The 15,033-nt window shown below is 49.3% G+C and overlaps 1 protein-coding gene across 2 annotated transcripts in view; it reads left to right on the forward strand.

Moving 5' to 3' along the window:
• Positions 1–15,033, forward strand: part of IFT122 (intraflagellar transport 122) — a 141,540-nt gene that overhangs the window by 72,718 nt on the left and 53,789 nt on the right. For both annotated transcript variants that reach the window (XM_063941220.1, XM_063941219.1), the window contains 3 exons: positions 949–1,046; positions 14,208–14,308; positions 14,521–14,686. In XM_063941220.1, the coding sequence (XP_063797290.1) occupies positions 949–1,046; positions 14,208–14,308; positions 14,521–14,686 (365 nt within the window). The remainder of the gene's footprint in view (positions 1–948; positions 1,047–14,207; positions 14,309–14,520; positions 14,687–15,033) is intronic.

Raw genomic sequence — 15,033 nt, forward strand, 5'->3', positions numbered from 1 at the left:
TTACATTAATTTGGCATACAGGGGCCTGATTCTGAGTCACAAGAAATGTGGTCGTGATTCTGCCAGCGTTCTGTGGGGTCTGGGACTCTGGGTCGACAACAAAAAGGTTGACACACATTAGGTCGGCATGGACAAAAGGTCGACAGGAACAAGGTCGGCATGGAAAAAGTCGACAGGAACAAGGTCGGCATGGAAAAAGTCGACACACGTTTTTTATGTTTTTTTGGGTGTCGTTTTCTTCGTAGACTGACCGGGAACCCCAATTAGTGCACCGCGTCCCCTCGCATGATTACCGTTCCTATCGTAGTCCACATGGATTGTTAAGTATGAAAAGGTTCCGAAGAAGAAAAAAAATGTGAAAAACTCATGTCGACCTTGTTCCTGTTGACCTTTTGTCCATGCCAACCTTTTGTCCATGTCGACCAGTTGGCGTCGACCTAAGATGTGTCGACCTTTTTGTTGTTGACCTGGAGTCCGGACACCGTTATGTGATCCTATGGGAGCATCCGCCACTATTGTGAGGTGCATCTATGTGACTATCCCCAGCCCTCTGTTTCTGATAGCAGCCACCTTCACTATCATCCGCGTTTCCACCATCCCCAACCTTGGTGCAGGAGATCCAACTGAAACCTGGGAATGCACAAAGGCCGCAACTCCGTGTACACACCCATGGTAAATGTATTCTACATGCAAGAACCCGGTAGCTACCCAGTAATTTAATTCCAGCACACGTGAGAAGTGACCAACATGCGTGCGACGAGGAACCAGGCCGGAGTGCACACTGACTCCATTGAGATCTCAGAAATAATTCCCCGAGGTCCATCCAAGTGAAGCTATAGTTGTGCATCTTTCAGCTTCACGGCTGATGTGGATGACACCAGTATCTCCGGCTTTTACAGGAAGCTTTGTGTTGTGTTAATGAGTCAGTGTGTTGATTCCTTCCTACAGAAAATGAGCAGAAACAGGATGTCATGTTACAGAAGTTCCACTACTTCCAGCATCTGGCGCAGCTGTACCATGCCTACCACTCCGTCCAGAGATACACAGTGAGTGGCTGGTTATGTCTGTACTGTACTGGTAACGTGTCGGCATTCCCTCAGTATACCCTGTAATCTACCGACCCATAAATAGTTCTCTCAGAGACTGTTTAGCCAAATGGCTCACAAACTGTGTCCTTAAGGACCCCCAAGAGTTCCCGTTTTCCTGGTCCCCTCACAGAATCACAAGTGAGATAATTAGCTCCACCTGTGGATCTTGAAAAGGAGTAATGAATACACCTGTGCACCTGCTAGGTGACCTGGAAAACCAGAACTGGTCTTGAGTTCCGAGTGTGGGAACCACTGATTTAGACTGAGGACTATATCCATGTACCCATACCTCCCAACATGACCCTCTCCAGGAGGAACAGAATGCTCTGCTCCTGGACTTCCCTCTTAATATATGATTGCCACCACCTGTGCTGTATCACCTTTCTTATCCATTACCTGTTCAAAACAGGTGCCGGCAATCATACATTAAGAGAAAAGTCCAGAAGCAGAGCTTTGTGTCCCTCTTGGAGAGGGTCATGTTGGGAGGTATGATGTAGCTGGTGTCACCCTCTTCCCCAAAAACCTTTCAGAGTGTGCACGTGGTTAGTCACTGACTAATACCTGTGTGCCGTCTCCGAACATATTATCCTATTGGCTACTAATGACATTTTGAATAACATACAAGTACATAAAGGAGGAGGGGGGGCTATACAAACAACCCCCCAGGTGGAAACACACTTTTAACAAAAAAAGTTGTAAACCCCACAAACTACCCACGCCCTGCAGTGTCACTTTGTGACTGTGGGAATGTGGCAGACTGGTTTATGCATGACGCAGAGCAGAACATCGGCCTGCTTGCGGAGCATAGCCTGTGGGATTCTCTATTGCGCATGCTTTGGAGCGGGGCGTAACGCAAGTAGGGGTAATCCAGGCCGTAGCACATACTTGCCTACCTGACCCTCTCCATGAGGGAGAAAATGCTCTGTTCCTGGACTTTCCTGGTAATGTATGATTGCCATCACCTGTAGTGAAACACCTTTCTTATCAATTAACTAGCTCACCACAGGTGATGGCAATCATACATTACCAGGAAAGTCCAGGAACAGAGCATTTTCTCCCTCATGGAGAGGGTCAGGTAGGCAAGTATGCCGTAGCACGGCGCTCTCATGTAGGCAGAGTTCATTGAGGATGTGTCAGCGGAACTGCTGGATACCAGGCGTATCATTTACACCGACTATAGCCTGGCGTAAGTGTACCATGATGATGGCGACATGGAGCAAAGCGTTCAACTCCACATAACCCCCTTCATATCCAACAGGTCTTCCCAGTATGCCATACTCATGTAGTACACTTTCCTGCAGGTCTTCCCAGTATGCCGTACTCATGTAGTACACTTTCCTGCAGGTCTTCCCAGTATGCCGTACTCATGTAATACACTTTCCTGCAGGTCTTCCCAGTATGCCATACTCATGTAGTACACTTTCCTGCAGGTCTTCCCAGTATGCCATACTCATGTAATACACTTTCCAACTGGTCTTCCCAGTATGCCATACTCATGTAATACACTTTCTCTGACGTCCTAGTGGATGCTGGGAACTCCGTAAGGACCATGGGGAATAGCGGCTCCGAAGGAGACTGGGCACAAAAGTAAAGCTTTAGGACTACCTGGTATGCACTGGCTCCTCCCCCTATGACCCTCCTCCAAGCCTCCGTTAGATTTTTGTGCCCGGCCGAGAAGGGTGCATTCTAGGAGGCTCTCCTGAGTTTCTTAGTGAAAGTTTAGTTTTAGTTTTTATATTTTCAGTGAGACCTGCTGGCAACAGGCTCACTGCAGCGAGGGACTAAGGGGAGAAGAAGCGAACCTGCCTGCTTGCAGCCAGCTTGGGCTTCTTGGCTACTGGACACCATTAGCTCCAGAGGGACCGAACACAGGCCCAGCCTCGGAGTCCGGTCCCATAGCCGCGCCGCCGGCCCCCTTACAGAGCCAGAAGCAAGAAGAGGTCCGGAAAATCGGCGGCAGAAGACATCAGCCTTCACCAAGGTAGCGCACAGCACTGCAGCTGTGCGCCATTGCTCCTCGTGCACACCTCACACTGCGGTCACTGATGGGTGCAGGGCGCTGGGGGGGGCGCCCTGAGCAGCAATAAAAACACCTTGGCTGGCAAAAATACATCACATATAACCCCCAGGGCTATATGGATGTATTTTAACCCCTGCCAGAATCCATAAAAAAGCAGGAGAAAAGTCTGCGAAAAAGGGGCGGAGCCTATCTCCTCAGCACACTGGCGCCATTTTCCCTCACAGCTCCGTTGGAGGGAAGCTCCCTGGCTCTCCCCTGCAGTTACTACACTACAGAAAGGGTTAAAAAAGAGAGGGGGGCACTAATTAGGCGCAGTATAAATAAAACAGCAGCTATAAGGGGAAAAACACTTCTATAAGGTTATCCCTGTATATATATATATATAGCGCTCTGGTGTGTGCTGGCATACTCTCCCTCTGTCTCCCCAAAGGGCTAGTGGGGTCCTGTCCTCTATCAGAGCATTCCCTGTGTGTGTGCTGTGTGTCGGTACGATTGTGTTGACATGTATGAGGAGGAAAATGGTGTGGAGGCGGAGCAATTGCCTGTAATGGAGATGTCACCCCCTAGGGAGTCGTCACCTGAGTGGCTGAGCTTATGGAAGGAATTACGTGACAGTGTCAGCTCTTTACAAAAGACAGTTGATGACATGAGACAGCCGGCTACTCAGCCTGTGCCTGTCCAGGCGTCTCAAAAGCCATCAGGGGCTCTAAAACGCCCGTTACCTCAGATGGCAGATACAGACGCCGACACGGATACTGACTCCAGTGTCGACGATGAAGAGACGAATGTGACTTCCAGTAGGGCCACACGTTACATGATTGAGGCTATGAAAAATGTTTTACATATTTCTGATAATACAAGTACCACTAAAAAGGGTATTATGTTTGGTGAGAAAAAAACTGCCTGTAGTTTTTCCTGCATCTGAGGAATTAAATGAAGTGTGTGATGAAGCGTGGGTTTCCCCGATAAAAAACTGATAATTCCTAAAAGGTTATTAGCATCATACCCCTTCCCGCCAGAGGATAGGGCACGTTGGGAAACACCCCCTAGGGTGGATAAAGCGCTCACACATTTGTCTAAACAGGTGGCACTACCGTCTCCTGATACGGCCGCCCTTAGGGAACCTGCTGACAGAAAGCAGGAGAATATCCTAAAATGTATATACACTCACACGGGTGTTATACTGCGACCAGCAATCGCCTCAGCCTGGATGTGCAGTGCTGGGGTGGCTTGGTCGGATTCCCTGACTGACAATATTGATACCCTAGATAGGGACAGTATATTACTGACTATAGAGCATTTGAAAGATGCATTTCTATATATGCGTGATGCACGGAGGGATATTTGCCGACTGGCATCAAGAGTAAGTGCGCTGTCCATTTCTGCCAGAAGAGGGTTATGGACGAGGCAGTGGTCAGGTGATGCTGATTCCAAAAGGCATATGGAAGTATTGCCTTTTCTCTAACGTCCTAGTGGATGCTGGGACTCCGTCAGGACCATGGGGGATAGCGGGCTCCGCAGGAGACAGGGCACATCTAAAAAAGCTTTTAGGTCACATGGTGCGTACTGGCTCCTCCCCCTATGACCCTCCTCCAAGCCTCAGTTAGGTTTTTGTGCCCGTCCGAGAGGGTGCAATCTAGGTGGCTCTCCTAAAGAGCTGTTTAGAAAAGTTTTTTTTTAGGTTTCAATCTCAGTGATTCCTGCTGGCAACAGGATCACTGCATCGAGGGACTTAGGGGAGAGATTTCCAACTCACCTGCGTGCAGGATGGATTGGAGTCTTAGGCTACTGGACACTTAGCTCCAGAGGGAGTCGGAACACAGGTCAGCCTGGGGTTCGTCCCGGAGCCGCGCCGCCGATCCCCCTTACAGACGCTGAAGAGACGGCAGAACGGAGGTCCGGAAAGCAGGCGGCAGAAGACTCCTCAGTCTTCTTGAAGGTAGCGCACAGCACGGCAGCTGTGCGCCATTGTTGTCACACGGCTCACTGACTCAGTCACGGAGGGTGCAGGGCGCTGCTGGGGGCGCCCTGGGCAGCAATATAATTACCTTTAGTGGCAAAATAAATACATCACATATAGCCATTAAGGCTATATGTATGTATTTTAACCCAGGCCAGTTTCTTAAAAACCGGGGAAAAGCCCGCCGAAAAAGGGGCGGAGCTTATTCTCCTCAGCACTCAGCGCCATTTTCCTGCTCAGCTCCGCTGGTGAGGAAGGCTCCCAGGTCTCTCCCCTGCACTGCACTACAGAAACAGGGTAACAAAGAGAAGGGGGGGCATAAATTGGCGATATTTATATATTAAGAGCGCATATATAGTAAACAACACCTTCTAGGGTTGTTTATATACATTTATAGCGTTTTTGGTGTGTGCTGGCAAACTCTCCCTCTGTCTCCCCAAAGGGCTAGGGGGTCCTGTCTTCGATTAGAGCATTCCCTGTGTGGCTGCTGTGTGTCGGTACGTGTGTGTCGACATGTATGAGGACGATGTTGGTGTGGAGGCAGAGCAATTGCCGATGATGGTAATGTCACCCCCTAGGGAGTCGACACCGGAATGGATGGCTTTAGTTATGGAATTACGTGATAATGTCAGCACATTACAAAAGTCAGTTGACGAAATAAGACGCCCGGCAAACCAGTTAGTACCGGTTCAGGCGTCTCAGACACCGTCAGGGGCTGTAAAACGTCCTTTACCTCAGTCAGTCGACACGGGTACCGACACAGATGAATCTAGTGTCGACGGTGAAGAAACAAACGTATTTTCCAATAGGGCCACACGTTATATGATCACGGCAATGAAGGAGGCTTTGCAGATCTCTGATACTGCTGGTACCTCAAAAAGGGGTATTATGTGGGGGGTGAAAAAACTACCTGTATTTTTTCCAGAATCAGAGGAATTGAATGACGTGTGTGATGAAGCGTGGGTTAACCCCGATAGAAAACTGCTAATTTCCAAGAAGTTATTGGCATTATACCCTTTCCCACCAGAGGTTAGGGCGCGCTGGGAAACACCCCCTAGGGTGGATAAGGCGCTCACACGTTTATCAAAGCAAGTGGCGTTGCCGTCTCCTGATACGGCCGCCCTCAAGGATCCAGCAGATAGGAGGCTGGAAACTACACTGAAGAGTATATACACACATACTGGTGTTATACTGCGACCGGCAATAGCCTCAGCCTGGATGTGCAGTGCTGGGGTAGTGTGGTTGGATTCTCTGACTGAAAATATTGATACCCTGGATAGGGACAGTATTTTATTGACTCTAGAGCAATTAAAGGATGCTTTCCTTTATATGCGAGATGCTCAGAGGGATGTTTGTACTCTAGCATCAAGAGTAAGCGCGATGTCCATATCTGCCAGAAGAAGTTTATGGACGCGACAGTGGTCAGGTGATGCGGATTCCAAGAGGCATATGGAAGTATTGCCATATAAAGGAGAGGAATTGTTTGGGGTCGGTCTTTCGGACCTGGTGGCCACGGCAACTGCCGGCAAATCCACTTTTTTACCTCAGACCCCCTCCCAACAGAAAAAGACACCGTCTTTTCAGCCGCAGTCCTTTCGCTCCTATAAAAAGCGACCAAAAGGACAGTCTTATCTGCCGCGAGGCAGAGGAAAGGGTAAGAAAGGGCAGCAAGCAGCCCCTGCCCAGGAACAGAAGCCCGCCCCGGCTTCTACAAAGCCATCAGCATGACGCTGGGGCTTTACAAGCGGACTCAGGAACGGTGGGGGGTCGACTCAAGATTTTCAGCAATCAATGGGTTCACTCACAAGTGGACCCGTGGGTCCTGCAGATAGTATCTCAGGGTTACATGCTGGAGTTCGAAAGGTCTCCCCCTCGCCGGTTCCTAAAGTCTGCTTTACCAACGTCTCCCTCAGAAAGGACGTCGGTTTTGGAAGCCATTCACAAGCTGTATTCTCAGCAGGTGATAGTCAAGGTACCCCTCCTACAACAGGGAAAGGGGTATTATTCCACACTATTTGTGGTACCGAAACCGGACGGTTCGGTAAGGCCTATTCTAAATCTGAAATCCTTGAACCTGTACATAAAGAAATTCAAGTTCAAGATGGAGTCACTCAGAGCAGTGATAGCGAATCTGGAAGAAGGAGACTTCATGGTGTCCTTGGACATAAAAGATGCTTATCTACATGTCCCGATTCACCCCTCACACCAAGGGTATCTCAGGTTCGTGATACAAGACTGTCATTATCAGTTTCAAACGCTGCCGTTTGTGTTGTCCACGGCCCCTCGGGTCTTTACCAAGGTAATGACCGAAATGATGGTTCTTCTACGAAGAAAAGGCGTATTAATTATCCCTTACTTGGACGATCTCCTGATAAGGGCAAAGTCCAGAGAACAGCTGGAAGTCGGTGTAGCGCTAACACAAGTAGTGCTTCAGCAACACGGGTGGATTCTAAATCTTCCAAAATCTCAATTGACCCCGACAACACATCTGCTGTTCCTGGGCATGATTCTGGACACGGTTCAGAAAAAGGTATTTCTCCCGGAAGAGAAAGCAAGGGAGTTATCCGAACTTGTCAAGAACCTCCTAAAACCAGGAACTGTGTCAGTACATCAATGCACAAGAGTCCTGGGAAAGATGGTGGCTTCGTACGAAGCGATTCCATTCGGCAGATTCCATGCACGAACATTTCAGTGGGATCTGCTGGACAAATGGTCCGGATCGCATCTGCACATGCATCAGCGGATAACACTGTCACCGAGAACAAGGTTGTCTCTCCTGTGGTGGTTGCAGACTGCCCATCTGTTAGTGGGCCGCAGATTCGGCATACAGGACTGGGTCCTGGTGACTACGGATGCCAGCCTACGAGGTTGGGGAGCAGTCACAAAGGGAAGAAACTTCCAGGGCGTGTGGTCAAACCTGGAGACGTCTCTTCACATAAATATACTGGAGCTAAGAGCGATCTACAATGCTCTAAGCCTGGCAAAATCGCTGCTTCAGGGTCAGCCGGTGTTGATCCAGTCCGACAACATCACGGCAGTCGCCCACGTAAACCGACAAGGCGGCACGAGAAGCAGGAGTGCAATGGCAGAAGCTGCAAGGATTCTGCGCTGGGCGGAGAATCATGTCGTAGCACTGTCAGCAGTGTTCATCCCGGGAGTGGACAACTGGGAAGCAGATTTCCTCAGCAGACACGACCTTCACCCGGGAGAGTGGGGACTTCATCCAGAAGTTTTCCACATGATTGTGAACCGTTGGGAAAAACCAAAGGTGGACATGATGGCGTCTCGCCTCAACAAAAAATTGGACAGGTATTGCGCCAGGTCAAGAGACCCTCAGGCAATAGCTGTGGACGCTCTGGTAACACCGTGGGTGTACCAGTCAGTGTATGTGTTCCCTCCTCTGCCTCTCATACCAAAGGTACTGAGAATTATACGGAAAAGAGGAGTAAGAACAATACTGGTAGCTCCGGACTGGCCAAGAAGAACTTGGTATCCGGAACTTCAAGAGATGCTCACGGAGGATCCGTGGCCTCTACCTCTAAGAAGGGATCTGCTTCAGCAGGGACCTTGTATGTTCCAAGACTTACCGCGGCTGCGTTTGACGGCATGGCGGTTGAACGCCGGATTCTAAAAGAGAAGGGCATTCCTGAGGAAGTTATTCCTACTTTAATTAAAGCCAGGAAAGAAGTGACCGCACAACATTATCACCGCATTTGGAGAAAATATGTTGCGTGGTGTGAGGCCAAGAAGGCTCCAACGGAAGAATTTCAATTGGGTCGATTCTTACATTTCCTGCAAGCAGGATTGTCTATGGGCCTCAAATTGGGGTCCATTAAAGTTCAAATTTGGGCCTTATCAATTTTCTTCCAGAAGGAATTGGCGTCAGTGCCTGAAGTACAAACTTTTGTCAAAGGTGTACTACATATACAACCCCCAATAGTGCCTCCAGTGGCACCGTGGGATTTGAACGTGGTTCTAAATTTTCTCAAATCTCATTGGTTTGAGCCTTTAAAATCGGTAGATTTAAAATACCTTACATGGAAGGTAACCATGCTGTTGGCCCTGGCTTCAGCCAGGAGAGTTTCGGAGTTGGCAGCTTTGTCATACAAAAGCCCATATCTGATATTCCATTCGGACAGGGCAGAATTGAGGACACGTCCTCAATTTCTCCCTAAGGTGGTTTCGGCATTTCACTTGAACCAGCCTATTGTGGTGCCTGCGGCTACTAGCGACTTGGAGGACTCCAAGTTACTGGACGTTGTCAGAGCATTAAAAATATATATTTCAAGGACAGCTGGAGTCAGAAAATCTGACTCGTTGTTTACATTGTATGCACCCAACAAGTTGGGTGCTCCTGCGTCTAAACAGACGATTGCACGTTGGATATGTAGTACAATCCAACTTGCACATTCTGTGGCAGGCCTGCCACAGCCTAAATCTGTAAAGGCCCATTCCACAAGGAAAGTGGGCTCATCCTGGGCGGCTGCCCGAGGAGTCTCGGCATTACAACTTTGCCGAGCAGCTACGTGGTCAGGGGAGAACACGTTTGTAAAATTTTACAAATTTGATACTCTGGCTAAAGAGGACCTGGAGTTCTCTCATTCGGTGCTGCAGAGTCATCCGCACTCTCCCGCCCGTTTGGGAGCTTTGGTATAATCCCCATGGTCCTGACGGAGTCCCAGCATCCACTAGGACGTTAGAGAAAATAAGAATTTACTTACCGATAATTCTATTTCTCATAGTCCGTAGTGGATGCTGGGCGCCCATCCCAAGTGCGGATTGTCTGCAATGCTTGTACATAGTTATTGTTACAAAAATCGGGTTATTACTGTTGTTGTGAGCCATCTGTTCAGAGGCTACTTCGTTTGTGTTATCATACTGTTAACTGGGTTCAGATCACAAGTTGTACGGTGTGATTGGTGTGGCTGGTATGAGTCTTACCCGGGATTCAAGATCCTTCCTTATTGTGTACGCTCGTCCGGGCACAGTACCTAACTGAGGCTTGGAGGAGGGTCATAGGGGGAGGAGCCAGTACGCACCATGTGACCTAAAAGCTTTTTTAGATGTGCCCTGTCTCCTGCGGAGCCCGCTATCCCCCATGGTCCTGACGGAGTCCCAGCATCCACTACGGACTATGAGAAATAGAATTATCGGTAAGTAAATTCTTATTATAAAGGGGAGGAGTTATTTGGGGTAGGTCTATCAGACCTGGTGGCCACGGCAACTGCTGGGAAATCCACATTTTTACCCAGGTAGCCTCTCACCATAAGAAGACGCCGTATTATCAGGCGCAGTCCTTTCGGCCCCATAAGGGCAAGCGGGCAAAAGGCTCCTCTTTTCTGCCCCGTGGCAGAGGGAGAGGAAAAAGGCTGCAGCAAACAGCCAGTTCCCAGGAACAGAAGCCCTCTCCCGTTTCTGCCAAGTCCTCAGCATGACGCTGGGGCTTTACTAGCGGACTCAGGCACGGTGGGGGCTCGTCTCAAGAATTTCAGCGTGCAGTGGGCTCACTTACAGGTGGACCCCTGGATCCTTCAGGTGGTATCTCAGGGGTACAAATTGGAATTCGAGACGTCTCCCCCTCGCCGTTTCCTAAAGTCTGCTTTACCGACGTCTCCCTCCGACAGGGAGGCGGTATTGGAAGCCATTCACAAGCTGTATTCCCAACAGGTGATAATCAAGGTACCCCTCCTGCAACAGGGAAAGGGGTATTATTCCACGCTGTTTGTGGTACCGAAGCCGGACGGCTCGGTGAGACCTATTTTAAATCTGAAATCCTTGAACACTTACATACAAAGGTTCAAATTCAAGATGGAGTCACTCAGAGCGGTGATTGCGAACTTGGAAGAAGGGGATTATATGGTGTCTTTGGACATCAAGGATGCTTACCTCCATGTCCCAATTTACCCTTCTCACCAAGGGTACCTCAGGTTTGTGGTACAGAACTGTCACTATCAGTTTCAGACGCTGCCGTTTGGTTTGTCCACGGCACGCCGGGTCTTTACCAAAGTAATGGCCGAAATGATGATACTCCTTCGAAGGAAGGGAGTTTTAGTTATCCCTTACTTGGACGATCTCCTGATAAGGGCAAGATCCAGGGAACAGTTGGTAGTCGGGGTAGCACTATCTCAAGTAGTGTTGCGGCAGCACGGTTGGATTCTCAATATTCCCAAAATCGCAGCTGATCCCGACGACACGTCTTCTATTCCTAGGGATGATCCTGGACACAGTCCAGAAAAAGGTGTTTCTCCCGGAGGAGAAAGGCAGGGAGTTATCCGAACTAGTCAGAAACCTCCTAAAACCAGGCCAAGTGTCAGTGCATCAATGCACAAGGGTCCTGGGAAAAATGGTGGCTTCCTACGAAGCAATCCCATTCGGCAGATTCCACGCAAGAACTTTCCAGTGGGACCTGCTGGACAAATGGTCCGGATCGCATCTTCAGATGCATCGGCGGATAACCCTGTCACCAAAGACAAGGGTGTCTCTCCTGTGGTGGTTGCAGAGTGCTCATCTTCTAGAGGGCCGCAGATTCGGCATTCAGGACTGGGTCCTGGTGACCACGGATGCCAGCCTGCGAAGCTGGGGAGCAGTCACACAGGGAAGAAATTTCCAGGGCTTGTGGTCAAGCCTGGAGACATCACTTCACATAAATATCCTGGAGCTAAGGGCCATTTACAATGCCCTAAGCCAAGCAAGACCTCTGCTTCAAGGTCAGCCGGTGCTGATCCAGTCGGACAACATCACGGCAGTCGCCCACGTGAACAGACAGGGCGGCACAAGAAGCTGGAGGGTAATGGCAGAAGCTGCAAGGATTCTTCGCTGGGCGGAAAGTCATGTGATAGCACTGTCAGCAGTGTTCATTCCGGGAGTGGACAACTGGGAAGCAGACTTCCTCAGCAGGCACGACCTCCACCCGGGAGAGTGGGGACTTCACCCAGAAGTCTTCCACATGATTGTAAACCGTTGGAAAAAACCAAAGGTGGACATGATGGCGTCCCGCCTCAACAAAAAACTGGACAGGTATTGCGCCAGGTCAAGGGACCCTCAGGCAATAGCTGTGGACGCTCTGGTAACACCGTGGGTGTACCAGTCAGTGTATGTGTTCCCTCCTCTGCCTCTCATACCCAAGGTACTGAGAATTATAAGACGGAGAGGAGTAAGAACTATACTCGTGGCTCCGGATTGGCCAAGAAGGACTTGGTACCCGGAACTTCAAGAGATGCTCACAGAGGACCCGTGGCCTCTACCTCTAAGAAGGGACCTGCTCCAGCAAGGACCCTGTCTGTTCTAAGACTTACCGCGGCTGCGTTTGACGGCATGGCGGTTGAACGCCGGATCCTGAAGGAAAAAGGCATTCCGGAAATAGTCATTCCTACCCTGATCAAAGCCAGGAAGGATGTGACCGCAAAGCATTATCACCGCATTTGGCGAAAATGTGGTGCGAGGCCAGGAAGGCCCCAACGGAGGAATTTCAACTGGGTCGATTTCTGCATTTCCTGCAAACAGGAGTGTCTATGGGCCTAAAATTAGGATCCATTAAGGTTCAGATTTCGGCCCTGTCGATTTTCTTCCAGAAAGAACTGGCTTCAGTTCCTGAAGTTCAGACGTTTGTCAAGGGGGTGCTGCATATACAGCCTCCTTTTGTGCCTCCAGTGGCACCTTGGGATCTCAATGTAGTTTTGGGGTTCCTAAAATCACATTGGTTTGAACCGCTTAAATCTGTGGATTTGAAATATCTCACATGGAAAGTGGTCATGCTGTTGGCACTGGCTTCGGCCATGCGCGTGTCAGAATTGGCGGCTTTATCTTATAAAAGCCCTTACCTGATTTTTCATACGGACAGGGCAGAATTGAGGACTCGTCCTCAATTTCTCCCTAAGGTGGTTTCAGCGTTTCACCTGAACCAGCCTATTGTGGTACCTGCGGCTACTAGGGACTTGGAGGACTCCAAGTTGCTGGACGTTGTCAGGGCCCTGAAAATATACGTTTCCAGGACGGCTGGAGTCAGAAAATCTGACTCGCTGTTTATCCTGTATGCACCCAACAAGCTGGGTGCTCCTGCTTCTAAGCAGACTATTGCTCGTTGGATTTGTAGTACAATTCAGCTTGCACATTCTGTGGCAGGCCTGCCACAGCCAAAATCTGTAAATGCCCACTCCACAAGGAAGGTGGGCTCATCTTGGGCGGCTGCCCGAGGGGTCTCGGCTTTACAACTTTGCTGAGCAGCTACTTGGTCAGGGGCAAACACGTTTGCAAAATTCTACAAATTTGATACCCTGGCTGAGGAGGACCTGGAGTTCTCTCATTCGGTGCTGCAGAGTCATCCGCACTCTCCCGCCCGTTTGGGAGCTTTGGTATAATCCCCATGGTCCTTACGGAGTTCCCAGCATCCACTAGGACGTCAGAGAAAATAAGAATTTACTTACCGATAATTCTATTTCTCGTAGTCCGTAGTGGATGCTGGGCGCCCATCCCAAGTGCGGATTGTCTGCAATACTTGTACATAGTTATTGTTAACTAAATCGGGTTATTGTTGTTGTGAGCCATCTATCCAGAGGCTCCTCTGTTATCATGCTGTTAACTGGGTTCAGATCACAAGTTGTACGGTGTGATTGGTGTGGCCGGTATGAGTCTTACCCGGGATTCATAAATCCTTCCTTATTGTGTACGCTCGTCCGGGCACAGTATCCTAACTGAGGCTTGGAGGAGGGTCATGGGGGGAGGAGCCAGTGCACACCAGGTAGTCCTAAAGCTTTACTTTTGTGCCCAGTCTCCTGCGGAGCCGCTATTCCCCATGTTCCTTACGGAGTTCCCAGCATCCACTACGGACTACGAGAAATAGAATTATCGGTAAGTAAATTCTTATTTTCCAACTGGTCTTCCCAGTATGCCATGTGTATCGTGCTTGCAGGCAGCTGAAGGAAGGTCACACTGAGGACATACAGGACGGATGATCGGGAGCGGCTACCCTGATCAGCTGCCGTGTATACCCAGCATAACTGTATTTGACAATTGTACATTAATAAATGTAGCGCTATTTACAGTCCCCTTCATTCTTTAGAATTGTGTAAATATACCCCAATATCATTTGCTTTGTAGACTCTAAAGCGCCATCATCCTCCTGACTGTAATTTCATTTCAGGACGAACCGTTCAGCTCTCACTTGCCAGAGGCGCTATTTAATATCGCCAGATTTCTGCTGCACAGCCTGAACAAGGAGAGTCCGCTGGGCATTTCCAAAGTGTATCCTTCTACTACGGCTGACCACCGGGGAAGTGCTAGGCCGGGCTAACCGGAGGGCACCATCAGTAAAAGGCCCATGAGATCAGAACTGTAGTAATGGTTTAGGGTTTGGATCCCCATCTGGCAGACTTGCGACTACTGTAAGTATTACACTGCATAATATAGTATAGTCCAGGTACTCTGTACTTTATATGCTTAACACACAACATCAGGAACACTTTATATACATTGGCGAAACAGAGCAAGGCGCTGGGCGCTTATAAACTGGCCCGACACGTGTACGAGAGGCTCCAGGGCCTCCGGATACCCAGCAAATTCCAGGAGTCTATTGAGCTGGGCATGGTCACCATCCGGTCTAAGCCTTTCCACGACAGCGAGGTAAGTGACCCGATATGATACCATTTGCCACAATTAGGGTGCAAACGACCACGTGGTGACACACAGCCTCAGGCAGCCAGTGTATGGCCAAGAAGAGAATGCAGAATACCCACTCGGAGGCAGAGGTATGAGTCACACAGTGCCACATGCCTCAATGAGATCTCTACTTCCTAGTGATTCCGCTGGTCCCTAGTGATACTATAGATTGCACTGTTATATATATTGAATTATCTCACTTAGGGCCTGATTCGTTTTCCTGTTTGTAAGCAAATCACATTGATATGTGACGATGGCCTATTATAATACACCGTTTCCACGGACTTAAAAACCCTGAGTTATTTTACGTG

This window comes from Pseudophryne corroboree, chromosome 9 (genome assembly GCF_028390025.1).
Source record: "Pseudophryne corroboree isolate aPseCor3 chromosome 9, aPseCor3.hap2, whole genome shotgun sequence".
In the NCBI taxonomy this organism is placed as follows: Eukaryota; Metazoa; Chordata; class Amphibia; order Anura; family Myobatrachidae; genus Pseudophryne; species Pseudophryne corroboree.